The 16133-nt window shown below is 42.6% G+C and overlaps 1 protein-coding gene and 1 pseudogene across 1 annotated transcript; both read right to left on the minus strand.

Annotated features, from left to right (window-relative positions):
• Positions 1-482: 482 nt before the first annotated feature.
• LOC129149231 (poly(rC)-binding protein 2-like) lies at positions 483-3438 on the minus strand (annotated as a pseudogene).
• Positions 3439-10392: 6954 nt separating this feature from the next.
• On the minus strand, positions 10393-12866 carry LOC129149443 (disintegrin and metalloproteinase domain-containing protein 25-like). The gene has a single exon (XM_054717637.1). It carries the CDS (start codon positions 12858-12860, stop codon positions 10707-10709), a length of 2154 nt encoding a protein of 717 aa, XP_054573612.1. The 5' UTR covers positions 12861-12866; the 3' UTR covers positions 10393-10706.
• Positions 12867-16133: the final 3267 nt, after the last annotated feature.

A 16133-nucleotide genomic window follows, 5' to 3' on the forward strand; every position in this document is an offset into this window, starting at 1 on the left:
TAATATGTACATTTTATTACAAAGGTCCTATATGCTTTCATTTTGTTTCTTTTTTGTTACACTAACTGCCTAATATTAAATAGCTTATATATGAAAAGTTCACAGGTTCTTTTTTTTTCCAGGTGCATAGACAGGTATGCCTCTCAGTAGTTCCCTGGGGAGCAAAACCCAGGTTATATGGTTTCTTCCAGATTCACAGTTAAGCTGAGGTCTGCAGCCCATCCTCTGAGAACATGGACAGGCACGATTCCTAAAAGGTCTCTGGAAAGGCAGGACTGCTACTAGACCATGACTAGGATGGTTTGGAGGCAAGTTACAGGGCTGTTTCAAGATCTACAGTCAGAATGAGTTCTATGGCCTAACTTCCAGGGCAATAAACTGGTTGATCCCTCTCTGGTCCCTTGGATAATCTTGCTGGTGTCAGGAGCAAGGCCAAGCTGAGCTTTAGACCTGTCCACAAGGGGATAGGGCTATTTTTGGATTTATATCTTGGCCTGACCACCTGCAAAAATGACCGGAGAACTGGATGGCTGGGGGCAGTTCAGGATGGCCATGTCCTTCGGGGGGGGGGGGGGTGGGGGAACTCCAATAGGATCACGGAGATCTGTTTCACACACTCAGTGATGGATTGCGGATTGCTAGCAGTAGTGATGGTCTGTTCAGTTGAGGTAGAGAGCATATCCCCTGCTACCTGGACTTGAGCCCCTGTTCTCTCTGGTATTTTATTTATTTATTTTATATATTTATTTTTTTAAAAATAAATCTTTATTGTTCAGATTATTACAATTGTCCCTCTTTTTTCCCCCGATAGCTCCCCTCCACCTGGTTCCCACCCCACCCTCTGCCCTTACACCCCCCTCACGGTCCTCATCAATAGGTGTACGATTTTCGTTCAGTCTCTTCCCACACCCCCACACCCCTTTCACCCGGAAAATTGTCACTCCAGTCCCTTTCTATGCCCCTGATTCTATTATATTCATCAGTCCATTCTGTTCATCAGATTTTTTATTCACTTGATGTTTAGATTCACTTGTTGATAGATATGTATTTGTTGTTTATAATTTTTATCTTTACCTTTTTCTTCTTCTTCCTCTTCTTAAAGAATACCCTTCAGCATTTCATATAATACTGGTTTAACAGTGATGAACTCCTTTAGCTTTTTCTTATCTGTGAAGCTCTTTATCTGCCCTTCAATTATGAATGATAGCTTACTGGGTAGAGTAATCTTGGTTGTAGGTTCTTGCTATCATCACTTTGAATATTTCTTGCCACTCCCATCTGTCCTGCATAGTTTCTGTTGAGAAATCAGCTGACAATCGTATGGGTGCTCCTTGTAATTAACTGTTTTTCTCTTGCTGCTTTTAATATTCTCTCTTTGTCTTTTGCTCTTGGCATTTTAATTATGATGTGTCTTGGATTCCTTTTGTTTGGGGTTCTGTGTACTTCCTGGACTTGTAAGTCTATTTCTTTCACCAGGTGGGGGATGTTTTCTGTCATTATTTCTTCAAATAGGTTATCAGTATCTTGCTCTATCTCTTCTTCTGGCACCCCCATAATTCTGATGTTGGTACGCTTGAAGTTGTCCCAGAGGCTCCTTACACTATCTTCATATTTTTGGATTCTTTTTTCTTTTTGCTTTTCCGGTTGGATGTTTTTTGTTTCTTTGTATTTCAAATCTTTGACTTGATTCTTGTGATCCTCTAGTCTGCTGTTGGATCTCTGTATATTATACTTTATTTCAGTCAGTGTATGCTTAATTTCTAGTTGGTCCTTTTTCATATCCTTGAGGGTCTCACTAAATTTATTGGCCTTTTTCTAGAAAATTCTTGAAAAACCTTATAACCGTGGTTTTGAACTCTATATCCAGTAGTTTGCTTTCCTCCATTTCTTTCATTTGTGACCTGTTTCTTTGTCTCCACAGTTTGGCTGCTTCCCTGAGTTGATAGAGCGGCTTTGTGTGCTAGGTTTCCTGTAGGGCCCAGTGGCTCAGCCTCCCCAGTTACCTGAGGTTGACACTCTTAGTGCACACCTTTGTGGGCTGTGTGCACAATATTGTTTTAGTTAAGCCTTGATTGTTGTTGGTATCACTGGAAGGAATTGACCTCCAGGCCAATTGGCTGTGAGGATCAGCTGTGTCTACGATGGGATAACTTCTGTGCTAGAGACACCCTTATGAGGCAAGACTTGCTTCAGTGGAGCTTTGGTGCTCACTGAGTCTTCCCCCTGAGTGTGCCCCTTATGGATCTGAGGAGTTGTAATCTGAATGGTCCTACTCTGACCCCTGGGTACATTGGCTCTTGGATCTCCATGGAAGTGCTAATTTCGCCTCTGCCTGAGGCCACCTAGCAGGACCTATGGAGAGATCTTCAGATTCCTCTTTCTGTTTGGGTTTTGGAGGTGCCCACATGAGGCCCATCTGTGAAGCAATCCAAGCTGCTGTGGGGCCTTGGGCTTTCTTTTGGATGTTCTGGGTCTCACTGACTCAGCTGCAGTTTGTTAGGTAAGTTTAGAATTCAAAGGACCAGGCCATTCATATGCAAAAGCCTCTGCACTCAGCTTGGATGGGGCAGAGTCTCAGGGCAGAGCAAACAGTAATGGCTTCTTGTCAGCCCTGCCCTAAGAGGCCCCCTGGGTCTCAGTGTCCCGCGGTAATCGCTGCAAGCACCTCTGAGAGAAAGCCCCCCTCAAGTTTCGCCCATTGACAGACAGTCCAGTTTCTCCCCTTATAAGTATGGGTCCCCAGAGTCTCGCCTGGAATTGGAGTTCAGAGCAGTCAGGAGCTTTTGTCTCCCTCCAACTTGAAAAAGACAGCCACGTACTCAGTTGCCAGCCCTCTCCGAGCGTGCGCCTCTATACTTCTGCACTTCTGCAGCTCCTCTGAGTTTCAGTGTGCTTTTCTCTTTCCTTCTAGTTGTAGAATTTCCACTCAGCCAGCCTTCCTGTGGTTCTAGATGATGCCAATTTTGTCTTTTAGTTGTAGTTTTGAAGTGATTGTGTGAGGCAGCAGTTCAGGTGTTTACCTTGGTTTCTCTCTCTCTTTGGTATTTTCTTGATCTCGCAACCACCTTTCCCAATGAGAGAGCCACACTGACTAGCAGGGACCACCAGCCTCAGGGTGACTGGGGGTCTACTGGCAGCTGTGCTCTTAGTCATAGAGCTGCTGATGTCCTCTTCCAGTTTGTCAATGATTATATCAAAGGTTTTGAAGATAGCAGTACTGAATCCAGCCAAAGTGATAATTCTCCCAGGATAATTCCCTTCTGAGATATTGATAAGTGCATCACTCTTCTTGCACATTTTAACTGATTCTCCTTTTTTTCCCATGATACTGCCAACTTCCTTTCCAAGCATAAGTAGCCGGATGGTGAGAGTAATGTTTAATCCACTTTCAATCACACCGGTGTCTATGTTGTGTAGTATTCTGGGGAACTGGACTTTGAATGGTCAAGTCTTTGGTCACTGGTGAGGGGTGGGGTAAGAGATTGAAAGCCCAAAACTGCAGGTGCCAGGCGACTGAGGGGAAAAGGGGAAGGGCAGAAGGGGAAAGGTGGGATGCCAAGGGTCAGAACAATAGGGGTGGGCAGGCAGGAGAGAGCACAGGCTGCGGCTGGCTGCTCCACCTGCTTCCTCTGTTGGTCTGGACCCTTCCTCATATTTTTAGTTCATTTCCACATTGCATACTCAGATCTTTGATATCCATAAAAATATAGTGGATTTTTGAAATATAATTTGATTTTTTTTGAAATATATTTTGAAATATAATTTGTATTTTCTAGTTTTTATTTTCTTTTTCTACCAGAGAAAACATGCTTGTGAAGATTTATGTGTCCTACAGAGAATTGTATTTTTTTTGAAACAACAGCAACAAGAAAATTTTATCAAAAAAAGTACAAAGGAGTTGAGTGGCAAGTGTTATTTTCTATATTTCCACATTTTGAAGTAATTCTGTCCAAGAGTAAATGATGTCCAGAAGATGTTACAGGGCAGCAATGTAAAAAAAAAAAATTAAAACTTCTGATGTCAGACTCCTTCCTGTGTTCTCCATTATACTAAGGTAATGCTGTACCAATTGAGGTCTGCCATAAATGAAATCACACCACTGAGAGAACCATGAGTTATTAGCAAGAAGATGTAGCTATTGCTCCTAGGACTTCAGATCAAAGGGAAGAGATGGGATTGTTGAAACCTGAGCCTTTGGAATAAGACAACTGGATCTAAGACTTTAAGCTGAGAAGGTTAGCCAACCTAGTACTGAATCCTATGGGAGTTGGTGAAGGATCTGACACTCTAAATCCTTAAGGTAGCATGCTTGGCATCTGAGACAGTATCTCTGAGCCTGACAGTGCTTTTTCAAATATGCACATATATGAAATTATAATTATAACATTATATATAGAGATGGGCAAAAGTAGGTTTATAGTCATTGGAAGGGCAAATAATACAATAATTAATAATAAAAATAAATTCCATTACTAACAACTGTAAACCTACTTTTGCCCACCCCTGTAGTATACACAGTAGTAATGTGCAGACTGAAAGCTACTATATTTGTAAAGACTAGAGCTGTTAATAAGGCATGACTGAACAAGAATAGATCCAGAAACAAATGGTAGGCTGGGAGGTTAGAGAACGACCAAAGAACTTTTATGCATGCATATTAGCATAACCAATGGACACAGACATTGGGGTGGTAGGGGCTTGCCCAGGGTGGGAATGGCTCTGGAGGTGGAGGGGAAGAGTCAATTGGGGAAAAAGGAGACATATGTAAAACTTTAGACAATAAAAAAAAAGGGAAATTAGAATTTACAAGTTTTTAAATAATATTATTACTATAATGAACCAATGAAAAATTTAGATTAATATATTGGTTAGGCAGCTGTGATTTGAGGTAAGCATATTCATAAGTCAAATAGTGAGAAAATTATTGAATTTTCATTTTACATTTTGCTTAGTGGTCACATGCTTGATGATAGTTATATACTAAACCTTCTGTTTCCTTCTAATTTTGCTGATGAAATTTCCATTTTATGAGTACATTACTAAGTCACCTGTCTGGTAATCATACTGATTTATGGTAAAATAATGTCTTCTGTTAATATTATTGAATTTAGTGAGGTACAGAAGTGCATAATCTGGGCTGGCAGCGGGTGTTGCTTTGTTCAACCAGATGGGAGACAAGGTCCTGATTACCCTGAAATCCAGTTTCTGGGGAGATGCGGGGGACCCAAACTCCTATGGGAAGAAGCTGGACTGTCTGCCATTGGGTCGGAAAGTGAGGGTGGCTTGCTTGCAGAGAAGTGCGCAGGAATAATTGTTTACTGTGCTGAGGTGCGGGATGCGGGGACGTGGTTGGAGAGGCAGAGATGGCAGCCATCGCAGTTTGCCACGCCCTAGCCTAGTGATGCCCTGAGACTCTGCCCTGCACAATCTACAAACCCACCCAAGCTCCATGCAGCAGCTTTTGCATATGAATGACCTGCACTATTGCAGCGTAACCAAATAATCTGCAGCTCTTGGGAGACAGCTCCAAAACCTCCAAACCCAAACAAAGAGGAGAAAACTGTAGTTCTCGCTATAGCTCCTGCTGGGGGGCCTCAGGAAGTAGGTGCCCTGCACCCCATTGGAGATCCAGGAGCCAGTGTACCTAGTGGTCAGTGTGAGACAGCAGATTTCAACTCCTCACATCCATAAGTGACACATTCAAGAGGCAGACTCAGTGAGCACCAAAGCCCCACTGAAACAAGTCCTGCACCATAAGTGTGTTTCCAGTACAGCAGTTCTTCCATTATAGACACAGCAGGTCCTCACAGCCAATTGGCCTGGAGGTCAATTCCTCCCAGTGTACCGACAGCAATCAAGGCTTAACTACACCAAGTCTTTGCACTCAGCCCACAAAGGGGTATACCAAGAGTGTCCACCTCAGATGATTGGGGAGGCTGAGCTACTGGCCCCCATAGGTCACCTATGACACAAAGCCACTCCAAAAACACAGGGAAGCAGCCAAATTGTGGAGACAAAGAAACATGTCATGAATGACAGAAATGGAGGAAAGCAAACTACTGGACAACATAGAGTTCAAAACCACATTTATAAGGTTACTTAAGAATCTTGTAAATACTGCTGAGAAACTTGATGAGACCTCTGAGGAGCTTAATGTGACCCTCAAGGACCTTAATGAGAATGCCATTAAAAATGGAAAAGGACCAGTCAGAAATTAAGCATACACTCTCTGAAATAAAGAATATACAAAAACTCAACTGTAGATCAACATACCCCAAAAATCAAAGCTAAGATCTCAAATATGATGAAACAAAAAACACCCAACCAGAAAAACAAAAAGAAAAAAGGATCCAAAAATATGAAGATAGTGTAAGGAGCCTCTGGGACAACTTTAAGCATACCAACATCTGAATTTTTGGGGTGCCAGAAGAAGAGAGAGAACAAAAAATTGAAAACCTATTAGAAGAAATAATGACAGAAAACTTTCCCTACCTGATGAAAGAAATAGACTTACAAGTTCAGGAAGCGCACAGAACCCTAAACAAGAGGAATCCAAAGAGGACCACACCAAGACACATCATAATTAAAATGCCAAGGGAAAAAGACAGAGAGAATCTTGAAAGCAGCAAGAGAAAAACAGTTAGTTACCTACAAGGGAGTACTCATACGACTGTCAGCTGATTTCTCAGCAGAAACTATGCAGGCCAGAAGGGAGTGGCAAGAAATATTTAAAGTGATGAACAGCAAGAACCTACAACCAAGATTACTCTACCCAGCAAAGCTATCATTCAGAATTGAAGGTCAGATAAAGAGCTTCACAGACAAGAAAAAGCTAAAGGAGTTCATCTCCACCAAACCAGGATTACATGAAATGCTGAAGGGTATTCTTTAAGAAGAGGAGGAAGAAGAAAAAGGTAAAGATAAAAATTATGAACAACAAAATGATATCAAATACATACCTACTGAAAAGTGAATCTAAACATAAAGTGAATAAAAAATCTGATGAACAGAATGGACTGATGAATATAATAGAATCAGGGACACAGAAAGGGAGTGGATTGACAATTCTCAAGGAGAAGGGTGTGTGAGGGGTTCAGGAAGAGATTGGACAAAAATCTTACACCTATGGATGAAGACAGTGGCCGTGGGTAAGGGCATGGGGTGGGGTGGGGAATCAAATGGAGGGGTGCTTTGTGGGAGAAAAAAAAAGAGAAACACCTGTAATAATCTGAACAATAAAGGTTTATTAAAAAATTAATTTCTATGTTTGCATTCCCTGTGTGACAAAGCAGAGTAAAAATGGGAAGGATGGTTATCATCAGAATGGCTATCATCAACAAATAAACAAATGACAAGAGCTGGGAGGATGCGGAAAACAAGGAATCCTGGTGCACTGCTGGTGGAAATGCAGACTGGTGCAGCCACTGTGGAAAACAGTATGGAGTTTCCTCAAAAAACTAAAAATGGAACTGCCATTTGACCCAGTAATACCACTTCGAGGTATATATATCCCAAGAAACTAGAAACACCAATCAGAAAGGATATATACACCCCTATCTTCATAGTGGCACAATTCACCATAAGTAAGATTTGGAAACAGCCTAAGTGCCCATCAGCAGATGAGTGGATTAGAAAACTATGGTACATCTACACAATGGAGTACTACACTGCTATAAAAAGAAGGAATTCCTACCATTTTCAGCAGCATGGATGGATCTCGAGAGCATTATATTAAGTAAAATAAACGAGGCAATGAAAGAAAAATACCACATGATCTCACTCATTTATGGGTAATAAAGAATATTATAACTTGATGTAAAAAAGAAAGATAGAGAGGCAGCAAAGCATCGAACAGACTGTCAAATTACAGCGGGAAAACTGGGAAGTGTTGGGGAGAAGGGGAAAGAGATCCACCAAAGGACTTGTATGCATGCATAAAAGCACAACCAATGAACACAAGACACTGGGCGGGGGTGGAATGAGGGCTAGTGACAGTGGTAGGAGAGGCTGGGGGAAGGTCAATAGGGAAAAAAAGGAGATATATGTACTACTATATGTAATACTTTAAACAATAAAAAAATAAATTGCTTTTGCAAAAAAAGAAATTTGAAAAAGTCCAAAAACCTTTCTTACCCTCATCCTATGTGCTCTCGACATGCAGTTGAAATACTTCCAAGACTTTCACTCATATCACCCTCCTGTTTCCAGATTATTTCCTTAACACTAAATCATATTATTGAACACTTGAAGATCCAGGGGAAAATTGCCTCCACTATAAAACCTTCTCAAAAGAAACCACACATCACTAATCACGTAGCAATCTCTTTTGAATGTAAAATATTCTCACAGACATTAAAAATCTGCATACAAAGCTACTTCATAGCAAAGCGAGAATAGCATTAAATTGTCAGCAAGAAAAGACAAATGTAAAATTTAGAGGAAGAGAGAGGTTAATAAAACAAAGGATGTGGTAATAAATTTAATTAGTAAATTACCTAACAGGCAGATGAAAATACTCACTTGTGCAGTATTTTACATTTAGCAGGTTGGCTGGGATAAATGATAGAAACAAGTTCACTAGTAGTTATTTAGTACCTTTGAGAGTTTAGCTGTGTGACAGAGAGGAGATTTTCCCTGGCATTGTCTGCCAGTGTCTTTCTATGACCCTAAATACAGGCCATTTTAGTAAATACAGACACGTACTTTTCCCTCATTGGATTTTCTCATTTTTCCACAGCTTTGGTTACAAACAGGTCCTAAAGAACTACATTTGACCATGAGGTTTTTCATTTCTTTGGCTTAATTTAATGGTTCTATAGTAACATTCATTAGATGAGTACAAGGGGTAAATAATTGAGTAAGAAGGATAAATATATGCATTTTGAGAAAAATTGGGCCCTATCCAATTTCCTAAATGCATTACTATTAATTAGAAGAGTATATTAAGGATTTAGATAACTTTATTGTGCCATGTAGTTTACTTTTCATAATTGACTGTTCATTTTATATCGCTGTCTTTACCCAGGTATAAATGATGTACTAGTTATTGTATGGATTTTGTCTTGGTGACCAATAAATACTTGAAAGTTATTTATTTATTTAAGACTAAGTTAGTCATTGATTTGTTGAGTTTCTAACGTTTATTGTTTCATTTATTTGGGACAGGCATTGTGAATCACAAATTTTAGTTTATTAACTTTGGGCCAGCGTAAAACCCTAATACACAAATACATAAAATCCTGTGTCATAGATTGTTCCAGATAAATAAATACACCTGCCCGTGTATAAAATGTAAGCCACAGGTGTGGGCTGTGTTGAGGTGGGGGGAGGGCAGTTACATAAGTACTAAAAGATTCCACCTGTCTGTATTCAAAACACATTTTCATATGATAAACACAGGAAGTCTATTTGATTAGTGAAGGAGCATATTGAGAAGTTTACATTAAGGAGATAAAGATGTTTGCTAATGGTTTCAGTAATAAATAATTATCTACATTCAATTAGTCCAATATGTAGGAAATAGTAATCTGGGAGAAATTTAAAAATTATGCAATGTTTTATATGGTTTCCTGAGTAAATAGTTGAGCTCGGATTTATAAGATTAGTTTCTTGTTTTGTTATTTTCTGTTATTTTTGGAGGTTTATCTGGAGATCCAGAAAATATTAACCATTAGATAATTGTTCAGACTGTACTCAAAGCACGTAGAGGCTTCCAGATTCATAATATTTTAAAAGGTATGAGGGCCAGATAAATACACTAGATGGAATAAAATGGCAAGCATTGCAATTATTAGAGAAAGGCAAATTACAAAATTGAATGACCTAACAAAAGTGAAAAGGGAACCCTAGTACACTGCTGATGGGAATGCAGACAGGTTCCATCCCTATGGAAAACAAACATGGGATTCCCTTAAATTTTTTTTTAAATATAGCTGCCATTTGACCAAAGGATCCAAATTGTAGGAATATATCCTAAGAATTCTGGAACATCTATCAGAAGAAATGTATGTACTCTCATATTCATAGCAAAACTACTTACAAGAGCTAACATCTGGAATCAGCACAAGTGCCTATCAGTAGATGAGTGGATAAAAAATTGAGGTACATTTACACAATGGAATATATGCAGTTTAAGATAGAAGGATCTTTTACCCTTTGAGACAGCATGGAAGTGCCTGGATAGTATAATGTAAGTGAAATGAGCCAGTCAGAAAAAGTTGCAGGTTCTTTTCAAAGCAGAGTACAAATGGGAAGGATGATTAGAATTGAAACAGATAGACATTATCCATTAGCTGTACCTTTTCTCAAGAAACACATAGAGAATAATTTCATAAACAATTAAACACTACCTAATTAAAAGAATGACAAATAGTAATAATGTGGGACTTAGGATATTTTGCTAATTGTTTAATGGACATTGTTTTATGATCCCAAATAATAAAATTTTTTCAGGCATTATGCCAATATTCTGTGACACATTCTGTACCATTTCTGAACGAAGGAGACTAAAATTCTGTAAATGGGAAATTTGAAAAGACCGGATTTCATTTTTCAAATTATAAATTATTGCTTTTCTTTCTAAACTGCAATAGAACATTTCGCTGTTCTTCCTTAGATGAAATTGGAACATCTTGCTCTTTTTCTTTAGTAAAGTCTTGACATTTTGTTCTTACTCATCTGTAGGCGACACATTTGGCTCTTCTCTCTCATCTCTTCTTTTTGCGAGTCAGAAAACAAAAAATTAAGAAGCATAAAAACATAATAAAAGGAATCAACCAAAGTAGAAGCAGGTAATTGGTTCTTTGCCCCATTTTCATCCTTCTTTCCCGAGGGGGTGGCCCACTATCAATACTACCTCCACTGCCTTCTTTCAGGCAGTTGGGAGGGTCCCACTTCGGGTTGCAATGGCAGTGCTGTCTGTTGTTGCAGACTCCTTTCTGGTTGCAGGTCTCAGGTGCACAACCACTTATCAGATGTGACCTTTGGACACACTTCCTTTGGATGCAGACATGTTCTGCCCCACACTCTGTCCCATCTTTCACATCACCAATGTCAGGTATGGTCATCCCGAAGTGGTAGTCGGTACCCCAGCAGGTGACGCCATTGAAGTGAGTCCAATGCACTGTAGAATGATCACTTAGAAGAGGAATTTGTGTCACGTTATCACACTGAATCCTTCCGCACAAGGTATCTGAGATGTCACATTGCACGTAGCTAGCGTTCATTAAACCACAGTTCCCAAAACGGTCACCTCGGATGTTCATTTCTGTGTAGCAACTCTGATTTGCACTTTTGGCCTCTTTGCCAAAAATGTTCCTACACTGTTCTTCACGGTTATTGCAGCTCTTTTCATAGCAGTAGCCTCCGCCCCTGCATGACACCCCATTCTGCACATACACATCCTCTGGACAATGGTAGGATGTCCCATTGCACCACTCTGGGAGATCACAGTCATTTTCCTCTTGTCTACAAACTTCGCCTCTTGGCAGGATCTGGCAGTCTTTGCAACAACCCCCCAGAGCACAATCAGCCCCAGCGCTGAGAGTGCAGTCTGACTCACAGCACGGATCTTTCATACACAAATGTAAAGCGCCACAGTCACACTCTTCTCCTTCTTCAACCACACCGTTCCCACACTGTGCAAGTCTGAAGATGTTCTCTGTATCTGATGAAAGGTACAAACAATTTTGACTTGCAATGGTGTTTATGAAGCTAGCATAACTGCAGTTGCTGAATCGAGTTGCATTTGATCTTGCTGGAAACATTATGCATTGCTTATGTCCACATGTACAAGTTCTGTCATCATCATGTTCCATACCCAAATTATGACCAATCTCATGTGTTACAGTATATGCAAAATTATACACATTATCATTCATGAAACTATTAACTCCACAGTTAAAATCATAGTCACATACTCTTCCAACAAAGGATAAGCCAACAGTAACACCATACCCATGCTTTACAAAAACATGGGCAACATCATGGGGAAAGCGCTCATTAAAGCTAGCTTTCTTCCATATGCAAAATGTGTCCAGGAGATCTTCTATGGTATCTATTGAAATGGGGTTTTTTTCAGTCCAGACCTCAATTCCCATTAAAACCACATCAACATCTAGTGAACTCAAAAACTTATGTACTGCATTGACCACAAGTAATACTTCATACTGCACAGCTGTGGTGTTACTTTGGTGATGAAGATAGCGATTGTGGTCCACCACCACTGCCAGTTCAAGAAGGCGCCTGTGGGTCCACCAGCCTTCATACCCACTCTGCATCAAAGTGAAGTTAGCACTCTCCTGAAATTTCAATTGTCTTGCTATTTCTTCATCTGTTAATCCACATCTCATGGCTGGCAATTGTGTCTCTTCACTCTTCATCCGATATAAGAGATGTTCAAATGTGGTAGAAAGTATCTTGGGCTCTATTTCATAAACAACGTCATTTGTCTGTAATATTCCTTGAAAACCGCCCAAACAGGCACTGAGGGCAACCATGGATTCTGGGTCTCCCTCCACATAACCATGATAGTAGCAGTCATTCTGGATAAAAGGCTGGTCCTCAAGGAGAGCGCCCTGGTCTGAGTAGGTGAACAATCGGAAATGTCTGGATAAAAAAAGTCTGTTGACCTTCATGTGTATGACCTGTTTCTGACCTCCAAAATGCATTCTGTAAGAGAGCCAATCTTCATTCTTCATGCCAAATCCAGTGCTTGTTAACTTCAAGGGAATCACCACTTCTGGGGGACCAATTCGTTGGGAGTGCACAACAGGGCACCATCCATATGAGAACAGAATCACCCACAGCCAGAGTGGCAGGAGAGCGTTCCTCACACACACCAGGGCCTCACTCACAGCCATTATGGAGCCACCTACACAGACACTGGTGAGAGCAAAATAGGATGGTCAGGAAGCATCACTGTTCCCTCCGAGATCGGTGTTCAGCATAGACTTTGAATCTGTTCTCTGGCAGCCTCATATTAGAGGAACACACTGAAAGAGAAAATAGAAAGAAGAGTAGAGACAGGTTGGAGGTTATGAGCAGGCCAAGGTAGAGCGGGATGAAAAAGACAAGTATTAAATTGGATTAGTGTTTGGCTTAAGACATGACTCAGAATACTGCATGCATTTGCCCTTAAGAAATTTTAAGGGAGCCCCGCCCATGTTGCTGAGTGGTCGACTGTGGTCACTGGTTCAATTTCTGGTCAGGCAACAAGCCTGGGATTTTGGGTCTATCCTCAGTACCGGGCCTGCAGTAGATAACCTATCCATGTTTCTCCGTATTAGAGGTATCTATATCGCTTTCCCTCTTTCTTCTTCTATCTGTAAAACTCTATATAAACATATTAAGTAGAAAGAAATTATAAGGTAGTGTGAGATTTGGGGTGTACAAAAAAATAATGATTGGGCATAAACTAACACCTTTGAACCTAGATGAATGATACATATGTTTTAATGATACTGTTGTTTAATTACATGAAGGTATGTCAACATTTTCACAATAAATATAGAAAACAAAGGATCTTAATGGAAAAGACAGCTGCGTGGGCGACCAGGTAGGCAGGATGGTGAGTGACGGATGACCAAATGACTGAACAGGAGGCAGTATGGGGCAACCAGGCTGGCAAGGGTGACCTGGAAGGAAGGCAGGTGAGCAATTAGGAGCCAGTGGTCCAGGATTGTGAGAGGGATGTTCAACTGCCAGTTTTGGCCTGATCCTGGGGATGAGGCATAAACCGATCGGGCCTAAACCAGCAGTCGGACATATCCCGAGGGGTCACGGATTGGAGAGGGTGCAGGCTGTGATGAGGGGATCACTCCTGTTCACGAATTTCATGCACTGGGCCTCTAGTCCTATATAATTCTATGTAGTAAAAGAATAATATGCAAATTTTCGCCTGGACTGGGAGTTTGACTATGAGTTTGACTAAGAGTTTGAAAAGGGGACTGGGTAGGCAGGCCAACCACCAATGGCCCCTCCCCCTGGCTGGCCCTGCCTGATTGGCCCTGATCAGGCCAGGTCAGATGGCCCCTACCTGTGCACTAGTGTGCACAGGGCCTCTAGTCTTACCTAATAATAGAGAAAGATGTAAATTGACCGTACCTTCGCTATGTCCACAGCCGATCAGAGTGAGTATGCAAATTAACCCAACCAAGATGGCAGTTAATTTGCATACATACCTAGGTCCGGGGAACCTCCTCGGCAACCAGGTCACTCCCAGCTGGCCATCAGGCGGAGGCTTTAGGTTTAGGAAGGGGCCAAGCCTACAATTGGAGGTGTGTTGGGGGGGGGGGACCCCTTCCCAAACCTCAACCTGGGGAGGAGGCTTTTGGCTTGGGAAGGGCCTGAGCTTGGGATTGGATTGAAGGGGAAAATATCAATGGAAAGATATCCTCAGGTGAGGTTAAAAAGAAAGATAAAGAAATGTCATATCCTATGAAAGATATATCTTGAAAATGCTTAAAGAATGTTGTCATTTTTTCATGGTGAAGGGACTGGAGTTTGTGTTGATGAAAATACCTTGGCAGCAGCAGGGTGATGGGGCTGGTGCCTTCCCCTGATCAGCCCAGTTGCCTCAAGCAAAGGGAGACCAGACTTTAGCTTAGGTCTGCTCCCAATGGGGTGCGGGCTTAAGCCATCTGTAGGACATCCCCTGAGGGCTCCCAGTATGTGAGAGGTGGCAGGCTGGACTGAGGGACCCCTCCCCAGTGCACGAATTTCATGCACTGGACCCCCTAGTATTACGTATTAGGTTTAGGAGTACACCCAATTAATTAGACCCTAGAAAACTTACTGATTATACTGATAAATCTAACCACCATCTGATAAAATGCATTCATTGTTATTAGAATACTAGAGGCCCAGTGGACAAATTTGTGCATGGGTGGGGTCCCTTGGGGTAGCCCCAGCTCACACCTCCAGCTTCACAGACACAGGTTATGAACCCATTTTTACAGCCCCATAACCTCATCTGGCACCCAAACATGGCCTGGAGATGCCCACCTCACCTGCTCCAACATCCCACCTGCGGGGTGATCAATCAGTGCTGGGTGCTCCACCTGGCTCCCTCAGTGCCTGGCAGCTGGACAGCATCCCTGCCCCTACCACTGCCAATGGTTAATTTCTGTGGTGCAATTGGGTCCCTGCTGGCATCCATCTTGACCTGGTGCTATTTGCTCACCTGCTTCACCATCCTGCCATGGTCCTGCTCTTGTAGGGGCCCATCGGGGCTGGAAACATCTCCACTATTGCCCGCTGCCAGTGCCCCATTGCTGACACCTGCCATGTCCATGCCGCCCCCTGGTGGTCAGCCCATGTCATAGCAAGAGATGGAACTCCCAGTCAAATTCCCAGTCGAACTCTCAAACGACCACCCAAGGGACAATTTGCATATTAGGCTTTTATTATATAGGACTAGCTTTCCCGTTGCAGGAAAAATCCTGCGATAGGATTTCCTGCTGCACTCTACCCTGCCTCCGTTCCTCCCTTGCCGCACGCCTCACCTTCTCCTCCAGCCCGCCCGCGTTTCCCTTCGCCCCTGGCCCCGCCTCCACTCCGCCCTTGCCGCCCGCCTCACCTTCTCCTCCAGCCCACCCGCGTTTCCCTTCGCCCCGGCCCCACCTCCGCCCCGCCCTTGTCACCCGCCCCGCCTTCTCCTCCAGCCCTCCCGCGTTTCCCTTCGCCCCCTGCCCCGCCTTCTCCTCCAGCCCGCCCTTGTTTCCCTTCGCCCCCGGCCCCGCCTCCGCTCCGCCCTTGCCGCCGGCCCCGCCTTCTCCTCCAGCCCGCCCACGTTTCCCTTCGCCCCCTGCCCCGCCTTCTCCTCCAGCCCTCCCGCGTTTCCCTTCGCACACGGCCCTGACTTCGCTCCTCCCTTCTCCTCCCCCCCGCCCCCCTGGCTTGCTTGCTTCTTTGAAGCTTTACTCCCTTTTGCAGCTCTTGGCTTCTTTGACACTGTCTTGATATGCAAATTAGCCGCCATCTTTGTTGGGGTAATTTGCATACTCGTCCTGATTGGTTGGTGGGCGTGGCTTGGCTGGTGGGCGTGGCTTAGGTGTAGCGAAGGTGTGGTCAATTTGCATATTTGTCTATTATTAGATTAGATTATTGACTATATTCCCCATGCTATAGTCTAC

The sequence above is a fragment of the Eptesicus fuscus genome, chromosome 6 (assembly GCF_027574615.1).
Source record: "Eptesicus fuscus isolate TK198812 chromosome 6, DD_ASM_mEF_20220401, whole genome shotgun sequence".
Classification (NCBI taxonomy): Eukaryota; Metazoa; Chordata; class Mammalia; order Chiroptera; family Vespertilionidae; genus Eptesicus; species Eptesicus fuscus.

What these genes read in the sequence shown, in the direction of transcription:
- LOC129149443 (XM_054717637.1), bottom strand. Translation starts at nt 12,860, where the DNA reads ATGGCTGTGAGTGAGGCCCTGGTGTGTGTGAGGAACGCTCTCCTGCCA.